General features: G+C 31.3%; 1 protein-coding gene across 6 annotated transcripts in view; it reads right to left on the bottom strand.

The window, feature by feature from the left end:
* LOC118183095 (protein spinster homolog 1-like) overlaps positions 1 to 18,753 on the bottom strand; it is a 58,615-nt gene extending 39,862 nt beyond the window's left edge. For 3 of the 6 annotated variants that reach the window (XM_035352521.2, XM_035352519.2, XM_035352520.2), the window contains exons 1-3: positions 18,396 to 18,752; positions 12,740 to 12,942; positions 554 to 705 (exon numbers count right to left, since the gene is read on the bottom strand). In XM_035352521.2, coding sequence (XP_035208412.1) covers positions 554 to 705; positions 12,740 to 12,942; positions 18,396 to 18,672 — 632 coding nt within the window. In that variant the 5' untranslated portion in view covers positions 18,673 to 18,752. Of the gene's footprint in view, positions 1 to 553; positions 706 to 12,739; positions 12,943 to 15,788; positions 17,716 to 18,395 lie in introns of those variants that run through there. The other 3 variants (XM_035352517.2, XM_035352522.2, XM_085807919.1) reach the window with 3 other exon arrangements.
* Between the last annotated feature and the right edge of the window lie 234 nt (positions 18,754 to 18,987).

The raw sequence follows: 18,987 nt of genomic DNA on the forward strand, positions 1-18,987 counted from the left end.
TCAGCGATTCCGGATTTGCGATTTTTCCAGATATTAGATCATCAGTTTAAATCTAGTAAGATGGCATGTAGAAATTATAAAATTAACAATACGAAATCGTAATTTATGAAATAATGAAGTATTTATGATCTAAAGGGTATCAAAATTACCCAAAAAAGCTTAATATTTATTTGTTTACCTTATTAAATAGTTCTTTCAATGTAAGTTGTTTAAGTTGCTTCATTTTTTGTGCTAATACTTTCTTTTTAATTCTGTAGACAGACATAATCTCTTGTTGAAATCCTGTAACTGCCATTTCGAGAATTCCGACTAACTAGTCAATCAAAATTTTCTCGTTTTCAGTAACTTCTCTGTCACTTTCTTCACTATCAGGAGAGGTATTTTCTGGATCTATTTCTTTACTGCTTGGCCGATCAGCGACTTTACCGCTTGGCCGCTGGTGGGCCGGTCCGGATTTTAGATAATTCTGGATAATGGAGTCCGGATTTCGAACTTTGTACTGTATATCTAAAATTAAACACAGACTGAAATTAAACACATAATAAAAACATACCTTCCGACAGGAATGGCAAAATAAAACAAAGACAACATTCGCGTCCTGGCAGTACCAGTGAACAAGTCAGCAATAACAGTTGGAGCTATAGTGGAATAACTTGCTTCTCCTGTTCCTACCAATGCACGACTGAATATAAACCACCTGAAATACTATTACACACAGCTACTGTACTATGTAAAAAATTAAATAAAAAATTAAATTCCAATTTATACAGAAGTAAACACAAAAAAGAACTGCTTGCTTTACTGTACAACATATAACAGTTACAGTACAGTAAAATATTCTAAATCTTATTCATAGCCATGTAAACTGCACATAAAACTGCAACAACTGTAAATTTAATTATTAGAATTTATACTTCATTACACTCCCAAAACAGATTTAGACAATAACTTCTATACGATTTTACTTATTTTAATTTTTGTAATAATACAGTAGCCTGATATATTGTAGTTTTATGTATTACATACCGCATGTAATTATAAGTTAAAAAGGAAAGATTTAAAGGTAATAAACATCTTTTTTTCCATTTAAATACTTTAATTCAAAGAATTAAAAGGTAAGAATTATGTACTAAAAAAGCCTAAAACTTGACTGAAGCTGTATAGTTAAAAATAAACATTAATTATAATAAGAAAAATAATAAAATTATCTCCAAGGAAGAGAAAGAAAAATTGCAATCTTAAGTATTATTGAAGTAAATATGGATCTAACTGACCATATTTACTGGTTTATGGATCTAATTGCACATGTGCTTAATTATTGAACTTTATTATTTTTTGGCTTGTAATATGGATCTAATTGATTATGTGATTAAAAGTTTTAAATGTCACTTTGTTATTTGTATGTAATTGATCAAGTGCTCAATAACTGATTTCTTTAAAAACAATTTCACTCATTTTGATATAAGATTCTTGCAAATAGAGGTGATGAAAAATAATCGCTTAAACTAATTATTGTTATTTGAATGGAAATAAGTTTGTTCCCCGTGAAAAGTCAATCAGTTCCTGTTCAATGATAATAACTGAATTTATCGCCTTTTACAGTTTAATTCAATTTTTATATTTTTGACATATTCTTTACCTTTATTAATGAATTTAGAAAATAATTAAAAGGATTTTACTTTACTAACAATTAAGATTACAATTTTTCTTTCTTGAAGATAATTTTATTTTTCTTATTAATATATACTATATGTAAAATATAAAATCTAGCTTTCAAATAATAAATTAATAGCCCTTTAACTCCTGTCTTCATCCATTATCTAATCTGTATTGTGCACTCATTGATGAAGTCTGAACCCAACACCTGTACATTAATCTATCAAGCGATCTGAAATGGAATTCAATATAAAAGGGTAAATTACGTTGCAAATTCCTCTTCTTCTCTTTGCTCGTTTCTTCTGCTGTTTCCCACTGCATTGCTAGCCACGCAAAGTTTACTTTTATAAATTCACCCATTGTTTAAGATGCAAGTTGTACAAAAATGGGGAGTGCACAGTGATAATGTGCATTATCCAAGAAATAAAATTATGTGTGGAATTTACAGTTGTGTGTGTTCTTCCAAGTGTCATCTTGCTAACTACACAGTCTCTAACTATGTAGTCCTCTCCAACGCCAATCCCTTACAATACTCACCAAGTCATCTTATTACAATAATAACGCAGTCTTATCACAATAATGGAGCAGTTTTATTACATATACATATATATATATATATATATATATATATATATATATATCATACCAAGTTGATAATGCAGTTATAACTAGGAATTCACTTAATTATGGCAGCAAACAGTGCTTTCACACAGAACTTCCTAAAGCAAACCAGCTGACACTGACATTATAAATTAAAATTCTACTTTAATCCACTTCAGGTTAAAAAAAAAAACTGTGCTTAATATATTGATAAGCATTTATCATTAAGTAAAACTCTTTTTTTTTTTTTTTTAATTTCTAATGGCAGATTACAAAGACAACTGTAGACAGAACGCACAAAGATGAAAGAAAATAGCAAAACTAAAAAAAAGGGCTACATTATAATGTATCGTCGGGACTTTGGCGATTCCAGATTTGGGATTTTTCCAGATAATAGATCATCAATTTAAATCCGGTATGATGGCATGCAGAAATAATACAATCAAAAATATGAAATCGTAATTTATGAAATAAAGAACAATAATGATCTAAAGGATATCAAAGTTTACAAAAAAAAGCTTAATATTTATTTGTTTGCTTTATTAAAAATTTCTTTCAATGTAAATTGTTTAAGTTGCTTCCATAAAAAATTCTAAAAGTTCCTTTTTCTTATGTTATATACAGTTGACTTTCTAATGCCATACTCCTCGCATAATTTTGAGACCGATATGCCTTTCTCCATTTTTTGCAGCAATTCCACTTTTTGTTTAATGGACATCGAAACATGGTTTCACTTTGTAAATCCTTTGCAGCTCCAGAACTGTAAACTCTTTTCGATATAATCGAAAGTTCAAGCTTAATTTTTTATAAAATAACAGTCTGCAAAAAATAATAAGCTGCATCAGATTAGAAGATTAAGGAGCAGATCTATCTGCTACATTAACTGAAATGCTTTAGAATCAGTTAAGTTAATTTTAGCCTAGCTTAACAGCATCCGTTATACATTACTGGCCAAAAAAGCCAAGTTATTCCGCTAAATTTTGTCTTGCTCCTATTGCGTACTGAATTAAGCCTGAATTGTATTAGTTATTTACTATACCTATGTTTACTTCTTTCACGCGCTTCAAACTAATCGGAGTCCTAAATAAACAAACTCCCACATATACTTAACGCTTTATCTAGGGCCGGTGATAGATACCGCCTGGTACAGTCTCTAAATTCTACTACAAAGCACCTTCCTAAGTTCTAGATTTTTGCGGCAACCTAAACTTTGTATCCCAGAGCTTCCCCTCCCTAAAATATAAAAACTTTTCATCCCTTAATTTTGCCGCTCAGTGCTTCCCCAAATTCCAAAAATTGTGTCTTCCCTAAATTCCGCTGCCACTTCCGAGTTTATGGTGAATAACATCAGTTATTCTTAATTAAAATAGCACAAAATATAATCTTTTTGGCCTATGAGTTTCCTTAATAAAATCTATTTTTAGCACATGAAAAGAAATTTTTGTTGAATTTTTCCTCGACAGCATTTCTTAGAGCATTCAAAAAAATCTATAATCATCATCAAGCATAATGTTAGCAGAAAAGGTTGTCTTACTCTTGTTATTCAATTACTAATATAAAAAAAAGTTTAGACATCACTGCATGAGTTATTACTGAAGCTGTCATGTAGTGATAAACATGCGGTGCTGAAAGCAAAATATAATAAATAATGACTAGCCAGGTCGGCGTCAGGGATATAAAATAGGTGAATGTTTCGGTTTGAGATGTATGCCAAGTAGATACTTAGCTACGGAGCTAAATTATTAATCTCGCAAATTTATGCTTACATGATTGTTTTTCCACAACGAGGTATTTTATTTAGTGCGTAAGTGAAATTAAGAATCGGTATTTTTAAGTGAAACTCTCCACATGTTTTATTATCGAAGAATAAATCAAATGTGCATACGTAAAGCATTAATTAAAAAAAATGTTTGTGGCTTTGAGGTCCGTATTTTAAATCATTCTGGATAATGGATGTCCGGATTTTGGACTTTGTACTGTATTTATCATCTTTTTATTACTTACTATGAAAAGTAAATATCTTACTTAATCTTAATATGTTCAACTTGTATGGCAATTATTTACAAAATGAAATTTTTAATTATAAAATAAATATTTATATCTTTTTATATATGCAGGGTGTATACACTAAATTACTTTTTATAAAAAATATTAACTTTTTATATTTAAAATCAATGTTCCAAATCTTTTTGCAATTATAAATATAATAAACAATTTTATTAATATATCTCTCCAACTTTTTGCAACATTTTTAATCATGAATGCAATTTTGAGCAAATGGACCCTTTTATATACATGTTTTAATACCGGTTTGAAGTACAAATACAATCATTAAAAAAATCTTTTTATCCTAACTTATGTTTAACTATGCAATCTATTGAAACTAAGATAATTGCAAACATTAAATAACCAATGATAAAATAATAAAATTATGTACAAGCAAAATATAAATATGCAGTGAAAACATAAGATTGCATATTATTTGATTTCTTTTATCATAGCAAGGACTGAGTAATTGGATATTCACAATATAATATTAAGAAATTTTAAAGATATCTCTTAACATATGGAAAGGTATGCGGTCATTTATCAGTATGTAATCGCCATATTAACAAACCATTACTTCCACAGCAGACTTACTCTCACCCAATTGATGAGATTAATACCATATTCATTCCTTCCTCCAGATGCAAATAGTGATAGTCACTATATAAACTGTATTTCAAGTTCATCATCAAAGAGAATATATTCCATTCTGACTCAAAATATTCTGTCCACAGAAATTAAACTGAGCTCTCCAGAGAAATATTATTGAGATGCAAATAAATATCTTTTGGTGCAAAAGTAAATATTATCAAGCCTCCTGTATATGATTTACCTTGAAATACTTCTTTCAGTGGCTCCAGAAGCTGTGAAAAAAAAGTTCCTAGCACTATATATCCTGTCTAGCTTCATCAATAAACAGGGATCATCCCCTTTAGAAATCTTGCACAGAATTTGATGTGTTAGATGTATTACTGAACTTGCATCATACCTGATATTACTCCATAATGAATATGAAAATTCTTATAATCCATATTTAGACATTGTTAATTATTGTTTATTGTTACAATGTTATAACAAGAGATTTTAAGAACATTTAATGCATACCAAGTAACATTAAATTTTCAACACTTCAATGCAAATCATAGCTCTCGAAAAACCAAGTTAGCAGACCCACTGAACACATGGATACTATTATCCCAAGCATACTTAATAATTACATGCAATTTGATGATAATGGCGAAATGGCAATTTTTTTTTAATTTTAGCTTTGAGTAAAATGCTCTTTGACCCTTTGTCATTACACCAGACTTCCAAAACTGAATATTCAAAAAAATTTCTTCATTCTCTGAATAGCATTTGGTCAGTTTTCTTTATTTCATAATTTTCTTATAATTTATTGCTTATGCTTTAATAATGACTAAAAATTTCCTTAATAATTGGTATGGAAAGTAAAAATGTTTATTTGCTCAAGACCATACTTTGTGTGAATATTATTTTCATACTTTTCCCATACCTTCAGACAAATTCAAAAGCTGGTCATTTTAATGGGGAAGGGCAGCAGAAAAAGAGCAGGGAAAATCAAAACTGCTTTTATCTGAACTACCAAGCTTGATTCTCATTCTAAGTATTATGTATGTTTTTATAGCTGTAATAGCAAGTAACATATACAAAAATTTAAATCAGAACAAAATTAAGGTTTTAAAATTAATCAGTTGCCTATTTTATATTTAAAGTGTGTGTTAGAGATATATAATTATACAAGAAACTACAGCTAACTACAGTTAGCATTGTTGCATTAACATAAAATTTGCATTATTATTAAAAAAAATGAAGGATTTTTAATTTTTACTAAAGATTAAAAATTCATTTTTACACAAAGCCTGTTACGACTTGTGGATTCCCAAAAACACAATAATGGGGGGGGGGGATAAAACAACTATTACAGTGCTCCTTATTATCCACAAAGGGAGTTTTCACCTCTGCTATAGGCTCACTACTGCCCACTAAAGAGGCAGTTATTAAAGTACTACAAAAACAAGGATAAGCAGAAAGAAATGTTAACATATATCAATACAAAAGAAATAACGCTGACAAAAAAAATTAAAAAAGTAACATGAAACTGTAGAGAAAAGATGCATGCAACTGAGATGAAAGCAAGACGACGAACACAGTACAAAGTCCAAAATCTGGGTGTCCTTTATCCGGGATGATTAAAAATCCGGACCTCAAAGCCACAAACTTTTTTTTTTAATTAATGCTTTATGCATGCACATTTGATTTTTTCTTCGATAATAAACCATGTGGAGAGTTTCACTTAAAAATACCGATTCTTAATTTCACTTAGGCACTAAATAAAATACCTCATTATGGAAAAACAATCATGTAAGCATAAATTTGCGAGATTAATAATTTGGCTCCGTAGCTAATTATCTACTTGGCATACATCTCAAACCGAAACATTCACCTATTTATATCCCTGACGCCAACCTGGCTAGTCATTATTTATTATATTTTGCTTTTATCACCGCATGTTTGTCAATACATGACAGCTTCAGTAATAACTCATGCCGTGATGTATAAACTTAGTAAATGTATGGCAACCTTTTATGCTAACATTACGCTTGCCGATGATTATAGATTTTTAAATGCTCTAAGAACTATTGACGAGGAAAAATTCAACAAAAATTTCTTTTCGTATGCTAAAAATAGATTTTGTTAATGAAACTCATAGGCCAAAAGACTAAATTTAGATCTATTTTAATTAAGAATGACTGATATGTTATTCACCATAAACCCCAGGAGCGGTGGCAGAGCATGTCGGCATCAAACAGCAGAATTTAGGGAAGACGAAATTTTTGGAATTTGGGGAAGCACCGAGTGGCAAAATTAAGAGATGAGAAGTATTTATGATTTAGGGAAAGCACTGGGATACACAGTTTAGGCACAGTGAAAATTTAAAACTTAGGAAAGTGCTTTGTAGCAGAATTTAGGACCCTTAGAGACTGCACTAGGCAGTATCGAGCACAGGCCCTAGATAAAGCTTTAAGTATATGTGGGAGTTTGTTTATTTAGGACTCGGATTAGTTTGAAGCATGTGCAAGAAATAAACGTAGGTATAGTAAATAACTAAACTAATACAATCCAGCCTTAATTCAGTACACAATATGAGCAAGACAAAATTTAGCAAAACAACTTGGCTTTTGTCGCCAATCTTGCGACACACAGCCAATAATGTATAACAGATGCTATTAAGTTAGGCTAAAATTATCTTTACTGATTCTAAGGCATTTCAAGCAAGCTAACAGACTGCGCTGCTCCCTGATCTTCTAATTCGATTCAGCTTATTATTTTTTTTCACACTGTTATTATTACGGCAATTTTATAAAAACTAAGCTTGAACTTTCGATTATGTTGAAAAGAGTTCCCAATTCTGGAGTTGTCAAATGATCTACAAAGCAAAACCACGTTTCGATGTTCATTAAACAAAAAGTGAAATTGCTGCAAAAATGGATAAAGGCATATCCGTCTCAAAATTATGCGAGGAGTATGGCATTGGAAAATCCACTGTATATGACACAAGAAACAAGAAAAAGGGAACTTTTTGAATTTTTTGTGGAAGCAGCTTAAACAACTTACATTGAAAGAAATGTTTAATAAACTAAACAAATAAATGTTAAGCTTTCTTTTGTAAATTTTGATACCCTTTAGATTGTAATTGTTCTTTATTTCACAAATTATTCTTTCTTATTTTTAATTGTATAATTTCTGCATGCCATCTTACCAGATTTAAATTGATGACCTATTATCCGGAAAAATCCCAAATCCGGAATCGCCAAAGTCCCGACCAGTCCAGATCTCGGACTTTGTACTGTAGTAAATTTTGTGTTTCTCGCAGCCAACATTTGCCAAAAACAAAATAACAAGAAAGCATTCACTTGTCTCTCTCCCAAGTTGAAATGCCCTGTTGCTATAGCAACTGCCACTAACCAGACATCATAGCAAGAGCTGTTCTCCTGCTAGATAGATAATACCTTCTAAATAAAGTAGCATTTATTTTAAAGCACAGCTGATAAAATTTATAATTTCAGTTTCAGCTCCAATGACATTTTATAATACAGAGTGTCTGAATCAAACGTACCTATTTTGAACAGTCGATTGAAAATAAAGTTTTAGCACTGCGAGGGCAATATTAGCCACATGTGGGTGCTGAATTCATAGAGTTTGGCAACAATATTTTTTTCTCATGTCTGACGCATCTTCGCTTTTGCTGAGCTGACAAACGTAAAAATGGCGTCAACGCAAGAGAAGGCACAAATTGTTCTCTGGTATGCAGAACACAAATCCGTAGTAAAAGTGCAAAGAATGTTCCAAACAGTTTATAAAAGAAATTCACCCCAGGCTAAGAGCATGAAAAAGTGGCACAAAACGTTTCTCGAAACAGGAGATGAATGGAAAAGATCCGGAGATGACTGGTGTTCACATTCTGATTCAAGTGTGGAAGATGTTCGACAAGCTTTCATTCAGTTAATCAGGCTGGCAGCTTCCGAGTTATCTATATCATAATCAACTCTTCATGACCAACTGCATCAAAAACTGAGGATACATGCGTATAAAATGCAGATTGTGCACATACTGTAACCAAATGATGAGCCGCAGCATGCAGCACTTGCTGTGGAAATGTTATCTCGCATCGAAAATAAACACAATTTTCTAAACCACATCTTTTTTAAGATGAAGCTACATTTCATGTTAGCAATAATAAGCTCAACTGCAGAATTTGGGGCTTTGAAAATCCCCAGTTTTGGAACGGAGCAGCACAAAAATCAATGTGTGGTACGCTCTATCACATGATACAGTCATAGGCCCATTTTCCTTTGCTGAGACGTGTAACAATTACCTGGACATGTTACAAATTTATGCAATACCCCAAATGAAGCATTTACAACCCACTGTTGTCTTCCAACAAGATGGGGGCCCTCCTCACTATGGCAAGTATGTTTGCGTATTTTTAGATACAACTTTCCCTAACCAATGGATAGAACGCAGTGGCCTGATTGCCTGGCCACCAAGCTCTCCCAACATGACTCCTCTCAATTCCTTCTTTTGGGACTACGTGAAAGACAAAGTCTACTCAGGAAACATCCGTGATAGCCTCTATAACCGCGGCTATTGCTACTATGACTCCAGAAATGATACACCAGACATGGCTAGACATTCTCAGGGCTACTAAGGGAGCTCATGTGGAATTGTACTGATTCTTTAATAAAAACTTTGTGAGTATTGGTATCTAATTTTACATCTTTTTTTTTTTTTTTTTTTTTTTATATATATATACTTTTAAACTCTCTGTTACGTAGAGCAACCTCTCCAAATTAGGTACATTTGTTCGGACACCCTATATATTGGTACTTACAAAAGTACGATGACTGTGATGAACAATTTTCTAAGTACAGCAAGCAATATGAAAAGCATTCAGTTCAGAAGAAATGTTTCTACATAATATATATTACACTGTTTTAAAAAGACCTGAAGAATATTCCAATTTTAAACATGTACCTTTATTATCTAATGAAACATAAAACATTGAACTGATATTAGAAATATAAATCACATATCAAATATACATTCCTAATTATAAAAACAAGTGCATAATATTTCAGTGCTTAAACCAAACTGGAATACCGGAAGATCATTTTATGCTTCAAAATAAATTTAAAACTACTTGCAGTTAAATTAGAGACACCCAAACTGAATTTAAGTATTATAGTCACAAAGTATGACATACCAATAAACACAAATCACAGTTAAATTATACATAGATTTAAAAAAGTAAAAACTAAAAAAATTAAGCTTTTTTTTTAAAGCTCTGTTTGGATTTTGGTTACAACTCTGATATACGCCCTAATTTCACCAATGTGGCGATATGTGTTCTGCACTGGTTTTTGGCATGATTTCATGTTGTATGGCAAACCTGTTGATGTTGAAAAATCTTTCGCTGGAGTTCGTTGGTTCCCGTGATGCTTTGTGTCTGAGAAGCTAGGCAGGGAAAGATTTAATGGTGAAAGTTGTTGAATTGAAGTTCGGCATAAGGAAATATCGTCGTGGCCATCCTGTTGAGGGGCAATGGGTATTTGGAGGTGTGGAAAGAAGGTATGGGAGATTATTTTTAGTGGCTGTGCGTGATAGAAGTAGGGATTTGTGATTATTTGTTATTTTATTTATTTGTGAACCATAGTATGAATTTTTTGGATAGTGTGTCTGGCTGTCATATAAATACGATAGTGATTACGTGGTGGCATGTTATAGGCGGTATGAAATTGGTATTTCTGCTATTCGAAAAAGCATTAATGGTAAGTGCATTTTATTTTATTCTTGTTCTTATTTTGTAGAATGTTATGTTCATTGTTTTTCAGTATGAATTTCTGTCGTTATTGTTGTTTTTTGAAATTGTTTGAAATTTATTTTAGTTATTTTGTTGATTAGTGCTTACCGTCTAAATTGTGCATTTCGTAGATGTTTTTTAAAGTTGAAACAGAACGCTGTGTACATGGTATTCTTTGAAGTTTATTGTTGTTATGTTAATTTATTAAAGCAAGGTGTGCGTAGTTCGTAAATTCGTTCGTTGCCTAGATGGTGCCATTCGTAAATGATTTTTTTTAAGTTAAAACATATCGCTGTGTACATGGACTCTTGTCAAATAATTTTGGTTAGAAACTTCACGGTTTTGCTATCTAAATTTTTTGTTTCTGATTTTTAGCTTAAATTGTGTGTTCAAAACGTGGTTTTTGCATATGCGAAAACCGTGTTTTTGGAAACATTTTAGGCTTAAAGTTCGAAATGTAAACAAAAAAATTTAGATAGCAATATGGCAGCGTGGAGTTTCTCGCCAAAAGTATTTGGCGAGAAATTTGCCACCTTGAGGGCGCATATCAGAGTAGTTCCCGATTTTGTATATAATAGAAGTACTGGCTCTTAATTGAAGTGTCATCTGTTACAATATCGAGTATTAATATATTATAAAATTTGCAGCTGAAATTGAAATTATAAATTTTATCAGCTGTGTTTTAAAAATCCTATGCAAATCAGTTACTTTGATTATATGGTAAACATTGTTAAATAAAAATGAGCAATGTCAATATTTGGTTAAAGCAGAGAGAAGGATATCCCTTCTATTATCATGAAGTTGTTTCATTTATCGCCAAGTTGTTATTTCATTTATGATAGCCTGAGTAGTTGAATGTTATGAAAACCCTATTATGACATAATCGGTTGCATGATAGCGGTAGATTCATAAGGACTTGTGATGTGTGCGTGTATGTTGGTTAGGAAGTATATTGCTTGTTTTGTGGTTTAGACAGTAAAATGGCCGAATGTGGTAAGATTAATTTGAAGTTTCTGTACGACTTGGAAAGAGAGGGGAAAAGAGCATTACTTGACTGGTGTATAAATGAAGGTTTACTTAGTAGCCATTATTGGGTGTCCTGTTTGTAGGAAGGAAATGTGTATGGTTGAACGTCCAAAATACGTACGGTCGAACGTCGTCTCGGAGGATATTTTTTACTCTTATTTTGTGAATTTATGTGGTGACACTAGTATACAGATTCTAGTTCAAATAATTTTAGGAAGTTTTTTAATGCTGTTAAGGAATTTTGTTTCACTGAAGACGTGTTAAGTCGTAAATAAGTGGATATTTCCTTTGTGTAGTGCAAAAATGAATTTTCTTTATATGTTATTTCATTGTTTGATTTAAAATATAGTTTATTAAGATTATATATATTTTTCATTGGCTGTTCCTTTGACTTCTTAAGTGAATATAGTTCGATGTGTACATGGACAAAGGAAATGTGCAAAGCCTAGTCTGTGCAATTCTCCGATGTTTTTTAAAGTGAAAATATTTTGATGTACATGGATAAAGTCAAGGGAGTGCACAATGCCATTTTCGTGCAATTCTGGGATTTTTATTTCAGTGAAAATAGGTTGATGTGTCCATGGATACCAAGTTTGTGCAATTCTTTGTCTTGTCATTTTGGCTTTGTGTAGCGGCAGTTTGATTTTTGGCGCAAAAATTGCTGCTACACAAGCCAAAATAACAAGTCAAAGAATTGCACATCTCGGTATCCATGTACTGCCAAAAATCGTCAAGGGGTACCCGCAAATATACTTTTACCCAACATTTTTTTTCAGCAAAAATTTTTGCAATGAAAATTATTCGATTAATTATATGATACTTCCGATTCTATAATGCAGTAATTATAGATTTACAAAATGCATGTACTTGTTTGTCACATTAATTAAAATAATATTAACTTCGTATTTCTAAACTGCAGGTTTTTAATCATTTATAAAATTTCTTTTCAAAAAGATAAAAATTGTTTTTTCATTTTCCTTTATGAATTTAAAATTTCATAAAATAAGAACCTTTTATCAAAAATCTCACCTCTGAAGGTATGCAAGAACCTAAAAATGTAGTTGCACTCCAAAATGTTATACCACAGGCCATGATAAGACGTCTACTATACCTGTCACCAAGATAACCAAACAAAGGTGCCATCACCATGTAACTAATTATGAAGGAAGTTTGTAAAAGACCAGCCTGAGAATCATCTAATCCATAATAATCTTTGACATCTCTCAAGACACCTGAAAAAGTAAAAAAAGTTTAAAATTTACATAATGAGAACAACAAATTTTTTCATCTGTCATAAGAACATTACTAATAGATGTCAGAGATAGCCCAAGGTTTTCAGGTCATTTAAATAAGATAACATGCAATTTATTATGACATAGCATTTGATGTTTACATAATTTCTTACAATTCCATAATATCTCAAAACATTTTACATTTACATTCCTTACAATTACATATCGTAGCTGCCCCAGACAGTTATAATAAATGCTGTTATAAACAATTTTGCCTTGTATCCACATTCTGGGAAAACTAAGAAAATACTAAGCAGCCAGCTCACTTGTAAGTCTGCAATTTAAATCTGGGACTATAATTTTGGATACTTTACTTCACCTTTCAGTTATAATAGGTAGTCAATATTTCAAAATTTTAAAGGCCAAAAAAACGATGACTTTTTACAGAATAATAATAAATTTCATAACAATTATTTGCATGTAATCCATTTTTAAGGACCTTCTAATAATTAAAATTTACCCAGCACACCTGCACTACAACAATCACACATACTTCAAAACAGAATATAAAAATACTTCCTAAACAAATTTTTAACATTATTTTTAGCTTCAAAATCACCATATGTACAAAAATGCCTTTAATATTTTATCTTTCATAATCAGAGGCTAGCTAGAGTTTCTAGCGCCCGGTGACAACTGAAGAATTTGCGCCCCTTTCTGTGTGGCAAGAATGGAAAACATTTCATTAAAAAATTTCGTAGCATCAATTTGACGCCCCTTGGATGCTGCGCCCGGGGACGGATGTCCCCCCTTGCCCCACCCTAGCTACGCCACTGTTCGTAATGGTTCCAAGCACTATGTTCTCAATAATCAAAAATAGGGATATACCATGCTATATATAAATATATCCCATCCACTTTTTGAGAGCTAGTGATTTGTTTCACTTTAATCTTTGTCAGTTGCCAAAACTCCCATTTAATCAACAAACTATGTTCTTATGCCCAGTTTGATATTATACATACACTGTAAAAAAAAAAAAGTCCTGCATTTTTTTTTTCTTTTAATATAATTCTCTTTGTATTTTATACTACCATACAGCTTCCTAAGTGAAAGATAATTTTATTGTGTCTTATTGAAAAATGGATCTTCAGTGGATAGCAAGGTAATGATCTAAGTTGCAGATATTATGGTTGCTACAAAGCTAATTATAGTAGCAAACTAAGCTATAGGTCCCTAGTTAAAATTAAAGCTTCCTGTGCTTACGAGTACATTATTAAAAAATGTCCAAGTAAAAAATAACGAGATTCTGAAATCAATATGTCAATCAACTTCAGAAGAAAATTAAAAGCAAAGTCTAAACTTGAATACAGAACTTTACATTTCAAACTTCATATAATAATGGTATAAGGAAAAGTCACAATCTGAATAAAGAATTCTCATCTTTCTACACAACTTTATGTTCACAGATACGCTTTAGGACAAACAGCTATCTAGTCATACCTCTCATAGCAGCTGGTAAAGACACTCTGGATGAAAAAATAATAAATGCAACCTCATACAATAACAACTGCAGAATTCAAACTTGTTGTAAGACAAATGTCCCACGATTAAACTACTAAAAGAGTGGGGAAAATACCAACTTTTCTGCAATTCTCTGATGTGCTTTTAAGTAAAATCACTACTGTATAAATGGAAGAAATAACAGTAATGTACAATGTTTAATGCAGGCAATGCTGAAGTTGTACACAGTGCCCAGTTTATAAAGTTCTGATATTTTTTAGTGAAAACAGATCACTGTATACATGGGAAGAATATTAATAATGCATTACTTTATATAATTCACAGCTGACCACGCTATAACAAACTTCAAGGGACCAGTTGTTTGGTTCACTATACTTAATAAAAGAATGCTTAACATTGTTACATCTAATAAAAGAAGAAAATCAAATTATAAAAAATATATATTAATATTTAATTAAAATTATTATTGCACACAATTATTAAAATTGTCAGTTGTTCATTTTTTCTTTCATGTTAATCATTTTACACAATAAACTTTGTAACTGAACAAGAAATTATGTCTTTTTATAGAATTAAAGAGAAAGTATTATCACATAAAATGAAGCAACTTAAACAACTTACATCGAGAGAAATGTTTAATAAAGTAAACAAATAAATATTAAGCTTTTTTTTTTTTTTTTTTTGTAAATTTTGATATCCTTTAGATTATAATTGTTCTTTATTTCATAAATTACGGTTTCATATTTTTAATTTTAGAATTTCTGCATGCCATCTTACGAGATTTAAACTGATGATCTATAATCCGGAAAAATCGATAATCCGGAATCGCCGAAGTCCCGACGAGTCCGGATTAACGACTTTTGACTGTATATGAAATTACCTAATCGCGAAAAAGTATATACCCTTTCCAAAGATGGACATTTGCATGTATAAAATAAATAAAATATCCAAAATCTTTTACCTTTAAATTATCTATTATAAACGTCACCAACGAATTTATAACAAAACATTAAAAATGATTACAAATACTTAAATTCTTTCCATGCACAATTACTTCTATTCAAACGTATTCCAAAATACTACAAACATATAACTCTCAAAATCACGATCATTAAATTAAAATATAATTAAATTAAAAACACTACTTAAAATATAAATAAGCACATACATTAAATTAATAAAAATTAGCTTACAATCCTAATTACTTTAAACTAAATCATTGCTAATAACAATTTTCCAATAATACCATATTAATTTATTTACTCTTTACATTTAGAACAATGCATAAAAATAATATCCTCAAATAATTAAAAATACTAACTTACCTAATCTTCTACAGAATCTTGAGTGCATGGCGGATCACAAAATGTCCATTTTCACCAGGTTTCTTGCACCACCACTCAAACTATCTGTAATATCCTTCCTTTCACACAATCTCATTTCATTCCCACATATTGGACATTCATACTTATCCACAATTAAGCAATTCTTTTCAATTACACATAAACGTAATAAAAATTTCAGATTTACTTTCTATACGGCCATGGGATCCAAATATTAAACAACACTGTTTCACAGAACATAGAATGAAACTACTGCTATAAAGTACAGCAGATATTTTTACAAATATACCCCTTTTTCAGATTAAAGAACAGTGATTCGTCCATTAATGTCACATGACATCTCATGATCTCTCATTTCCCTCACACAAAATAATGCATAATCGGAACTGAGTACTTCTCATATTATTCCCAAAGTCCTAGGTAGTAACCTTTATCGCCTCCAAAATGTCGCCAAACTACCTGTTACCATATTCCAAAGATCAGCCAAAATATTTGAAGATTAAGGAACAACACAATCTGCAACATTAACTGAAATAGATAATTACATAATCTTAGCTTATACCATCCGTTATATAATAAACGTGCATGTGTAAACATATTATGCGCAGCCGTAAAGGTCTTGCGCGCATGTGTAAACGCGATGCATGCGCAGAAAGTTTGTAGCTTTGAGGTCCAGATTATAGATCATTGCGGATTATGGGTGTCCGAATTAACAACTTTTGACTGTATCCTCATTCTCCTACAAGTAAGTTCACACCTATCTTGCAAAAGCTTTATTTAGAATAGAGATAAGTGGGAGTAAAGAGGAATTAGGAAAATCCCCCTTTTATGGATGAAATGTATATAACATTCGAAACGTGGTTCATTTTAAGGGATAATAATTTCTTAATTTAAAGTTTTAGAAATTCTGGAAAAAAAGTTTGTTTAAATGTTCAATCAAAAATATTCATACAGTTCATTATATACTATTTTCAATCCTTTGGAGGTTTGCTATGGCAGTATAAAATGACATTAAATGCAGGAAATTGGACAAGAACGAAAAGTTCTTTATATCTGGGGGGTTTGTTATATGTTGGGATTTTTACAGTAGGGTTCAACTGTATGTAATGTTTAATGTACCATGTAATCCTTATTTAACTATTAAAATTTGAGTTTTAAATTGCTAATGTGTGTTTTTAAGATAATGTTTGGCAGCTTTCAATACATATCAATAATTTGGTGATCTTTGCAACTTGAACCTCAAGAGTAATATTTACCATACTAGAATAATAAATACCAATTGTTTCACGATTCATGGGATAGTATCAAAAATCAGATACTTGGAATACACGTTTGAGACACTGGCTCATAAGAATGTTACGCATGAAAAAATCATAAAAATGTCCATGCAGCCAGCTTGTTCACCTGGAGTCAAACTCGGATCAACCTACCAGTGCTCAGCAACTTTAGAACTTAGCCACTAGTGTGTCTTCAGTGATATTGCTGTTATATAAAGCATAAAGATGGTTAAAATTGTTATAATTAAAAATTTATATCAATAATAAATTTTCTCATCCTAGCCACAAGCTGCAGGAAAATAACCCATGGGCCACATGCAGGCCACAGTTCTATTTTAGCATCAATATAGTCATTCCACTATAATATATACTTTTTATACAAAAAATTAACCTCCCATATTCTGCCACAACTTGTTAATCAAGTAACCTGCATTGCATAGATGAATTAAAACAGCTTGTTTCCGAGGAGTTGTTCTTGCTACTTAAAATTATGATATTTTAACAACCAAAACAAGTCAATTACAATACATGACTCCTCTGTAACTACTCTCAACAGATAAATATCAAAATCACCAAAAGTTCTATTTAAGAATTTTGAGACAGATCAACCAGCACTTTTACAGATATTTTTAGAAACAGCATGATAGCCTTTTTTCCCCAAATTCTTTTAAATCTAGTCACATAATACTAGATCTTTGCAACTTGAACCTCAAGAGTAATATTTACCATACTAGAATAATAAATACTTCTCTTAACACCAGTGTTAGTTAAGGTTAGTCTTCTGCATTTTGTAGGCAATACCATTTCTGTATATGAAAACTGTTTTTAATTAATATATTTTTAACAGTATATAGTTTTTGATAAGTATTACATGCACACAAAAACATGAAAACCCTGAAGCTCAAAAATCGCAGCCATGGAATCTACATTTTACATATTTCAACATGTATATATGACCAAATACTCCTAAATTCTGAATAACCTTTTAAATAAGAAAAAAAAAAAATTCCGATGGACAAAACTTAAGTATAGCACTCATAATGATGAAGAAATGTCGTTTAACAGCAACATGCTTAGTCACACACATTAAAAACATGAAAACGCATATATCCAATCATTTTTTTTTTTTTTTTTTGGTCCTTATTTCACGTTCACTATATCACATTTCATACGCTTGGACATAATTTTTATATTTTAAAAATCAGAGGGGAGAAAAAAAATCAAGATTTGAACCCTCAAAATTCATTTAATATGATTTCATATCGAGATAAATTATATCACAGTTTGAGTTTACATAAAATCTCTACTGCACCTGCTAGTGTATATCTGTCCATATAGTTAATCAGATTTATGAAGCATAAAATAGACACGGATATATAAGGCCGCGAACGACCATACGTGTACCGAACACCCATGGCAGCAACTTGTTGAGAACTTGAAGAATCATTTTGTCTTGTATTTATTGCTTGACGACTACTGCCATCGTTTCCATTAACGACTGCGGTCCTAATCTCGGCAGTCACATCATTATTAACTAAAGCATTTTCATCAGAATAATTCCTTTCTTCCATGACAAATATTTCTAACATCAACTAAAATTCTTTAAATGAGAAAACATTCTAACAAATTTGACAACACCAAAGTAAACAAGATAAAATTATGCAAATAACGTCTAGTACGGTTACAGTTTAAAACAGAGAACTTCAATTAATTAATACTGAGCGTAGAGTTACATCATTCTCTGCAATCTTTTCTATTAAACTGAAATGCAGTACAATAGAAAGAAAAACAACATTTCATGCAGAAAACGCGTTTGAGGGTCCGATAGTTAATATCATACGAAATCATTTCTTCTCTTCTTTCCTCGGAGGTCCTGAAAGCGTTTCAGACGACTGGACTCATTC

The sequence above is a fragment of the Stegodyphus dumicola genome, chromosome X1, assembly GCF_044657685.1.
Source record: "Stegodyphus dumicola isolate Sdum_Otavi_A_Nest chromosome X1, ASM4465768v1".
In the NCBI taxonomy this organism is placed as follows: Eukaryota; Metazoa; Arthropoda; class Arachnida; order Araneae; family Eresidae; genus Stegodyphus; species Stegodyphus dumicola.